Source organism: Protopterus annectens, chromosome 16.part0 (assembly GCF_019279795.1).
Source record: "Protopterus annectens isolate FY-2018-M chromosome 16.part0, PAN1.0, whole genome shotgun sequence".
Taxonomy (NCBI): domain Eukaryota; kingdom Metazoa; phylum Chordata; order Ceratodontiformes; family Protopteridae; genus Protopterus; species Protopterus annectens.
Genome location: NC_056750.1, coordinates 252,784,411 through 252,793,215, shown reverse-complemented (window position 1 = coordinate 252,793,215; position 8,805 = coordinate 252,784,411). Strand labels below are relative to the sequence as shown.

The 8,805-nt window shown below is 43.3% G+C and overlaps 1 protein-coding gene across 3 annotated transcripts in view; it reads right to left on the bottom strand.

The window, feature by feature from the left end:
* Positions 1-8,805, bottom strand: part of TINF2 (TERF1 interacting nuclear factor 2) — a 767,662-nt gene that overhangs the window by 682,089 nt on the left and 76,768 nt on the right. For all 3 annotated transcript variants that reach the window (XM_044058404.1, XM_044058402.1, XM_044058403.1), the window contains exon 3: positions 6,853-6,951. In XM_044058404.1, coding sequence (XP_043914339.1) covers positions 6,853-6,951 — 99 coding nt within the window. The remainder of the gene's footprint in view (positions 1-6,852; positions 6,952-8,805) is intronic.

The following is an 8,805-nucleotide window of genomic DNA, read 5'->3' as shown; positions in this document are numbered from 1 at the left end:
AGGCTAAATTTGGATAAATGTCAATGATTCCAAATAGTAGAGAGCAAACACAAAAAATAAGCATGTATGTACATATATACAAACAAATACACCATAATAGATTCCCCCAGCTAGCTATAAGATGGGCAAATACCCTAGGAGCACCACAGAGGGGAAGGCGGTGGTATCTGACTGCAGATGCATTCCTATCAGACATCTACATTTATGGTAGGTACAAAACTGTACTATGTCCTTCAAGGATGCATCTGCAGTCCTTACAAATGGGTAGAATACCATAGCCAAACTGGGGGAGGTGGAAAAATAAAGTTATGGTGTAGTTAGGATCCCTTGCAAAACAGCAGTGGCAAAACCTGCTCGGGATCTAGAGTATAAAGGTAAATTATAATGCTTGGCAAATGTATGCACGGAGCTCCAAGTGGCAGCCTCTAAAATGTCCTTGGTAGCCACTCCTCATAAGAAGGCTGTGGTAGTGGCTGTAGCCCTTGTAGAGAGTGAGGCCTAATGTTCTCTGGAGTTTTCTTTCCATGGTAGGAGTAACAAAATCTAAGGCAATTTCCTATCCACTTGGAGATTGTCTGTTTTGAAATTGCTTTTCCTTCCCTTCCTATTGCATATGCTACCAGTAGCTGGTCAGTTTTTCTATTGCCCTTGGTCCTGTCCAGGTAGTAGCGTAATTGTCTATGTACATCCAAGGTATGCAGCAGTCTTTCTCCCCTGTTCTGTGGGTTGGGGAAGAATGTAGGTAGGTGGATAGCCTGATTCAAAGAAACTCTGGAGACCACCTTAGGCATAAAGGAAGAATTTGTTCTCATGGACACTCTGTCTTGATGGAAGATCAGGAAGGGTTGTACTGCCATTAATGCCTGAAGTTCAGATACCCTTCTTGCTGAAGTGATTGCCAGCAGGAAGGCAGTCTTCCATGATAAGTATTGTAGTTCTGCTGTTGCTGCTGGTTCGAAAGGAGGAAGTGTCAATTTTTCTAGCACAAAGTTCAAGTCCTATGCTGGTAATGGTGGCTTCCTAGGAGGCTTTACATTTTTAATTCCTCTCAGAAACTGTCTGAGCAGAGGATGTGAGAAGACAGGAGGATCCAAGTCGTATTTTGCTGAAATAGCTGATGCATGAATCTTGATGGAGGAATAGGACAGGCCTGTGTGGAAGAGCTCTGCCAAGTATTCCAGGATGTTGGCTATGTTTACCAGTGACACATCTTCTCCTTTTGCAGTACTCCAAATGAGATATCTTTTCCATTTCACTGAATAATTTTTTCTTGTTGAGGGTCTGCGAGCCTCAAGGATAATGTCTTTAACCCTTTGGGATAAATTAAGGTTAATTGGTCTTGTGCAATGTTCCAGGCAGTCAGCTGCAGATTTTTCAGGTTTGGATGCAGATTGTTGTAGTTGTTCTGTGTTAACAGCAAGGGAACCAGGGGTAGTGGCCATATTTGTTCCTGAGACATGCTCCTCAGTAATGGGTACCAATGTTGCCTTGGCCAGTCTGGAGCTATCAGAATGATCCATGGACGGTCCTCTTTGATCTTCAATAGCACCTTGTGCATCAAAGGGAGCGGTGGGAATGCATATGCTGTCAGGTTTTTCCAACTGAAGGATAGGGAGTCCACCTTCCAAGCAAGTGGGTGGTACGTCCTTGTGCAGAATTTCTTTAGCTGGTGATTGAGTGGGGATGCAAATAAGTCTATTTCTGGAAGCCCCCATTTTCTTGTAATGGTTTTGAAGATGTCCGGATGCAGCATCCATTCGTGGGCATCCGTGGTAGTCCTGCTTAATATGTGTCTGCTAGAATGTTTTCTTTTCCTGGTACAAAAATTGCTTTTAACTGAATGTTGTAGCTCAGGGCCACATTCCAGAGGTCCAGTGCCATCCGGCAAAGAGGATACGAATGTGTGCCTCCCTGCTTGTTGATGTACCACATAACTGTGCTGTTGTCTGTCCTTATCAATAGACCTTGTTGGAGAAATGGTCTGAATACCTGAATTGCCAGTTTTACTGCCAGCATTTCCTTTAGATTTATGTGTAGGTGCAGCTGGTCTTGAGTCCATAAGCCTTGTATGCACTTGTCCAGCATGTGTGCCCCCCAACAGAGGTCTGAGGCATCCGTCGTGATGGTTTGGCTTGGTTGAGTATTGTGGAAGGGCAATCCTGTGTTTGATTGACAAGCCTGAGCCCACCATAGGAATTCTTGCTTCAGGCATGGAATAATTGGAATTTGGGTTTCTAAGCTGTGCTTGTGTTGAGACCATAAATTCCTTGGGTACCACTATAGTTTTCTCATATGCAGTCTGGCATGAGGAACCAATATTATGCAGGATGCCATGAAGCCCAAGGCTTGCAGTACTTTTCTTGCTGTCAGATGGTTCGGCTTTGTTAATGCCAAGAAATAGAGAGGTAGCTGCTCCTGTTTTTCTACTGTTAGGAATGCCATTTGCTTTGATGTGTCCAACTCTGCACCCAAAAAGGTTATTCTCTGGGATGGTATCAATTTTGACTTTTTTAAATTGACTGTGTATCCCAGGGCTTGTAGCAGGTAAATGACCCTTTGTAAGTCTGCTAGCTTGTTTTTGTTGTCCGCTTGTATTAGGCAGTCGTCCAGGTAAGGGTAGATTTGGATCCCCTGAAGCCTGCAATGAGCCATTACTGATGCTAGGCATTTTGTGAACACTCTGGGCACAGTAGATAAGCCAAAGGGCAATGCTGAGAATTGATAATGCTCTGATCCTGCAAGAAATCTGAGGTATCTTCTGCAATTTGGTCGTATGGGGACGTGCAGGTATGCCTCCTTGAGATCTAGAGTTACCAGCCAAGACTCCTTGCCCAGCATGGGAAGAAGCTGCTGTAGGGTCAGCATTTTGAATTTTGGAACAATGAGGAATGTGTTTAAAGCGGACAGATCGAGAATAGGTCTCCATTTGCCTTCTTTCCTTGGTACTAGGAAGAGTCTGGAGTAAAAGCCCTTTCCTTGCTCTATATGTGGTACCTTTTCCACAGCTCTCATCTTTAATAATTGATTTACTTGTTGCAGAGTTTCTGCCTTTTGATTTGGAGGTAGGTTTGGCATTCCTCTCTTTCCTGGTAGAGTATGGAAATGAAACCTGTAACCTTGGTCTATTGTCTGCAAAATCCACTTGTCCCTTGTGATGTAATGCCAGTTTTGTAAATAAAGCTAGCTTCCCGCCTAAGGGTGCTTCTAGTTGTTCCCTGGTAGGCGGTGCCAGAGCCAAGTCACTGTGATTGTCCTGTAGTAGTGGTGGTGGTGGCTGTGTCTGTGCCTCGCTGGTTGTTACCCTGCCACTGGCGTCCCCTGTAGGCACCTCTGGATTGGTTTCTGCCTCTTGAACGCCTATTCCTGCGCCTCTGTGCTTTGGAGGAGTCTGGAAAGGACCAATTCTTGGAAGGCCAATTCCTGCTAAACCTTGGAGGTTGGACCTGTAAGAAGTCTTTCACTGTTTGGACCGATTTTGCCTTCTCTTCCATCTTCAGCACCTGTTGTGCATGAGAGCCAAACAAATTGACCTTGTCCATGGGAGCATCTAATAGTTTTGATTTGACATGGTCCGGTAAGGCCTGCTCTTTTAACCATGCATGCCTTCTGATAACTGTGCCAGTCATGGCTGATCTAAAGGAAGCCTCCAGTGCATCATAGCCGCATTTTAAAGAATGGTTACTAACTTGCTGAATGTTATGTACCATTTCCTGAACATATTTCTTGTCTAAAGGTTCAGAGGACAGTTTTTTGGTTAACTGGTCTAACAAATTCTTGATACTGGATCATATGAAATTGACAGTTCAAGGCCCTAGCTGACAGAGTAGCAGAAGTGTAAACTTTTTTACCCCATCTCTCTAAGGACCTGGATTCCCTTTCACAGGGGAGGGGATTTTTGGTAGAGGTAGATGTTACAGCCTTAGGCCCCTGGGAGATAGTCTCGGGATCTGCAAAAGGAGCCTTGTATAAATGGTGATGTGTGTCCGGGACCCTGTAGAACCTATCGGGCTTAGCAGGGGCCGGAGGTAATGAATCAGGAGCAGTACAAGCATCATTAAATGCATCATCTACAACAGACAGAACTGGAGGTATAGCTAAAGGCCTATGTTGTGGTAAATGCAAAAAGGTTCTAAGCCTTTTTCTGGAGTCTGAAAAATCTTGGCCCTGCCACTGAAATTGTTCTCTCATAGCATGCAAGGTTTCCCCAAAGGAAAATTCCTCAGGTGGAGAGGCAGAAGGGATGGACTCTTCAGCATCAGAGTCTTCATAAGGGGAAAAAGGAGCCTCTGGAGGGTCTGTATTATCTGAATCATCAGAGGAATCATCTGTGGAAACTGGCTCAGGGGACTCTGCTCTAGGCCTCTTCTCTGGAGGTGGGTGAGAGGCCCCGTCTGGGAGAGGATGGGATCCCCGGATTAAAGAAGTCAGATCCTCTGCTTAAGTAAGCATTTGGGAACTGGAGCTAGGCCTGTGAGAGGGGGTCTTAACAGGCACAGATTTAGTAGCTTTAGCCCTGGCAAAGGCCTTAATAGACATGGCTGCAGGAGGCCTAGCAGCTCCACGTGCAGGGGTTGAAATATCCAAGGGAATAGTGTCAGATAATTCCTGAGAAACTACAACTGCAGGTTGGATTTCAGAAGCCGATTCCACCAGGTTGGAAGAGGCCTCGGTATAAGGTAAGCTTTCGGCTGAAGGAAGAACCACTTGCTCGGTTTCAGCTGAAACAGAGACACTCGCGGTTGTCTCAACCGCGGTTTCGGCCGAAACCGCGGACCGCGAGTGTCGGTCCTTTTCCTTGCGTTTTTTGGATATTTGTGAAGTCGGAGGATCCGACGGCATAATATAAGCAAAATCAGAGCCGAAAAACTGCTCAGCAATTCGACCGACGCCTAAGCCGTCCGTCGGTTAAAAGAAGCGCAGGCTAGACAACCTGCCCCGCCGTGGTCTGGGCCTAAACGAGGTAAGCAGTAAGACTGAAAATCGTTATGAGGTATTTGTTTCACAAGTTAAACAGTTATTCACTTTTTCTGACATCGGCTGAGGCAAGAAAGAGTCCCCAACGGGGTACTTAGCTTTTTAGAAGTCTTCGGTAGTAGTAGAAGTATTCTCTGGTTCTGACCGACCGGCACTTGCGAACAGCTTCTGCTTCGGGCGCCACGCGGCAAGAAAGACTGAGGAAAATGGCGTCGGCTGATGCCTTTATACCCGAATAACTGCAGCTATGACGTCGGGTGAAGTGCGACACCAGCCGAGGCCAGACCCAGACTTTGGAATCCGGCCGACCGAAGGGCTGCCTGACGACAGGACAACCCATTTGTAAGGACTGCAGATGCATCCTTGAAGGACATCTGGTTAGGATCAAGAGTTTAGAGGTTACCCATTTGTCAATAGTTCAGCAACAAAACATTCCAAGGCTTTAAAAATAATGTTAAGATCAATAGGCCTATAGCTGCAGTCAGTCATAGGGTATTTACAAATTGACAGGATTTGTAAATATGAATTGTAAATCCACCATGGTGGGAAATACAAAGCCAGAGTCATTCCAGTTTGCAAAGTGTTATGAAAAATACAAAATATTCCCCATTTCCTGTAATAATGCAAAAGGGATCATGTTACTTGTGGGTTTGGAGTGCCTATGCTAGCAAGGGATGTCAGTCCAAAACAACAAACACAAGATGGGTTAAGTGAAGCATTCAACAATACATTACTCTCTTATTCCAAGCAATTTCAAGTATTAAGGCTAAAACCAAAGGAATGAAAATTGTACATTAGGGAGCAAAGTGGGCTCTGCAACCTGACAATACTGACCATATCCACAGTCAAATCATCGTACCTCAACAGAAGGCACCAAACTGTTTGCAAACAAGTTATGAAAAATCTAAACTACTGGACATTTCCATTAACGCTAACATGAAGTTTTCACACATGTTGGGAAGGGGGGCTATGTAGTAGCAAGTGTTAGAAAAACTACTAAAATTAGTGAGGGTATGGAATAGCTAGATGCTTTTCACTCTAGCAAATAATCAAAATTATCAGCCACCTAAAGTGGCTGCATATCATCTTTGCGATGTCTGCTAATGCTATAAACTGGATGATATACATCAAACGGCAATAAAAGCATGTACCATCATTACAGCAGTGTAAATTTTTTTCTTCCAGCAGTAGAATGTTGGGGGGCAGTAACCTTTTTCTTTCTACTGGCATTTACTGTAATTCTGAGTTGATGTTGCCAATATAATCAAATAGAGGATATAGTCATTCTTTTCCAATTGCTTTTCTGTTACAGTGAATAGTCACACTTGTACATCTATTGCCAGTGTGCTAGTTTCACTGTGCCATCATGGATCTGCTTTACCTGGTAAGTCAAGTATACAGACATGGTACACCCCCTCTGTATGGTGGTATACGTGTTCAGTGCTCCACCTCCCCATACTGTGGTAATGAAGCTAGGCTCCTGGTTACCATCAAGAGTTACACTGTGTGTACGTTTGTAGATAATCTCCTATAATAGGTCAGCAAGCCAAAAGCCAATTCTTATGCCACAGATGACATATTCCTACTCCTCAGATGACCCATTTCAAGTTTCTTTTTCATGAAAAATCAAGTTGCTGGAAATAAATATGGAAGCCAGCACTCCTCTGGACTTTTACATTTTTAGACAGACTGACAAGTTACCAACTATAGGAAAGGATGTTCAAAACCCACATTAGATGCAGATATGCAAAACAGCCATCAAACTCTTAATTCAAGCAAAAACACTCCTACAGTTTCAGCAAACAGAAATTACCATACTACACTAAGCTCCTAAAGTAGATCAGTGTAAACAGAGTTTCATATAAAAGAATCACTTACTGCCAGTGGATGCCTTGGTGCAGAGTCCGGAAAATATAGATCCAAAGTTTGAAAAATCTTTTCATGAGGTGCATCAGTGACAAACATATCCAGAAGGACCTACAAAGTAACACATTACAAGTGATCAATCTCTAAGCTACATGTAAAGGTGAGCGTTATTAGTATTATATAGGACAGTTGCCTCAAATGTGGCCAGGGAACACTATGCAGATAATATTCTTTCATTAACAGGGCTTCTTCCTGTGATACTCCTGCAGTAAGAATTTGAATCTTCTCCCCTAAGCTGCTTCAGTCTGCACCCATCACCTCTAGTTCTTGCACAGTGTAGACAGACAATGAAAGTGCAGATGAGCACAACATCCTTAACACTTTGGGGTGGGGGAGTGAATTTGGCAGTCCAACAAAAGGATAAAGGTTGGTATACCTCACCCTAGTGCCAGAGGTTTGCATCACAGATCTAAAAGGTATGCAATTGTGCATTGCATAACTACCCCATTTTCACAAACTCACACAACAGAATTCACACAAGACACTATTCCTAGTGAGCTCACTATCCTGTTCCAGGTGGTAGCACATGGTACAGTCCTGGAAGACGAGATTCTGAAGAAAGCAACTGAAACTAATGCAGCAGGGACAGGATGCTTGAGGACAAGCCAGAATGTCTGCACAGCAAGTCATAAAAACAGATGTGAATAACCATTTACATGAGCAGTGATTGGACACACACACACACACACAATAAAAGGAACAAAAGGCTACTGGACTTTTCCAGAAAACAGTTGACCTGTTGATGTACAAGAAGGCTCATGACTGGGTACAACCAATAATATATACAAGGCACTTTAGCAGACTAGATGCAGTTGGAAGTTATCAATACATACAGGGCATTCCTAAGGATTAGATCCAGCTGGGACCAAACACTGACAGATAAAAAGGCAATCTCATAGGGTGGATTTCACTAGGAAGATAACTTAACAGTTGAACAGGTGGGTTTAAAATGTGTTACAGTCTAAATACAAGACTGGCTCAAAGCAAGCCTTCCCCCAGTTTCAGGGCTGGAAAGGTAATCCGTTCTGAAATATGTCTTGCAAAACTAACAGCAACTAGGAAACAGGTTTTCAACAGCTTGTTCAGCAGAACAGTTTGGTATTTCCACTAAAAATGATTCAAACACCCCCAAACATAAACCATGGCTACAACAAGTGGCAAACTAGAAAAAGCTTTTATAAAAGTTCTTACAAAGCTAAACAGATACCAGACAGCCTGTGCTTTTACTTAAAATAGGCAGGAAAACTGTAAGACAGACTAGCCAAGACTTTAAAGGTACGGAGGAGTGATAACGTAGAAGCACTACTGATTTTTGTTGAACGAAAGTGACACTGTTAAAAGCAAAAGGAAAAACCCAGCCAATTATCCTTCCTCCCATAAGAGACTTGTGAGTAGCTTTCAAAAAGTGAACCATATATCATACAACAGGTGAGGAGCCCTCATTTCTACAACAGTGGAGAAAATGGGATGTGAACCACAGGCCTTAGAGATGGCTGTGTCATACCAAAGGAATGTTAAGATGACATTCTTGAATCAGAGAAGACAAAAATGAAAGGTAAAGTGGAAAATGTAAGGGAGGCCATCTGTTCAAAGGTACATAAAACTGCTGCTGCACTGGAAGGAGGAAAAACAGCAAAGGAAACCCCACCTTTGATATACTTAATGTTCCTCAATGTAATCATTTGTGGGAAGGACAGAAAATTGGACACCTCCTGCCAAGAAAAAAATTGTCCACTACATACAATGTGAACCACAGGTCATAGTCCAAGGCCTATTACCACAGAAACAAATCACAATAAAGAATGCAGTTGTATACTCTGTCAATTAGATGATAAACAAACAGTTAGACTGAACTACAATGCATTCCCATGGCAGAAAACCTTTGGGGAATGTGTTTTGATCACA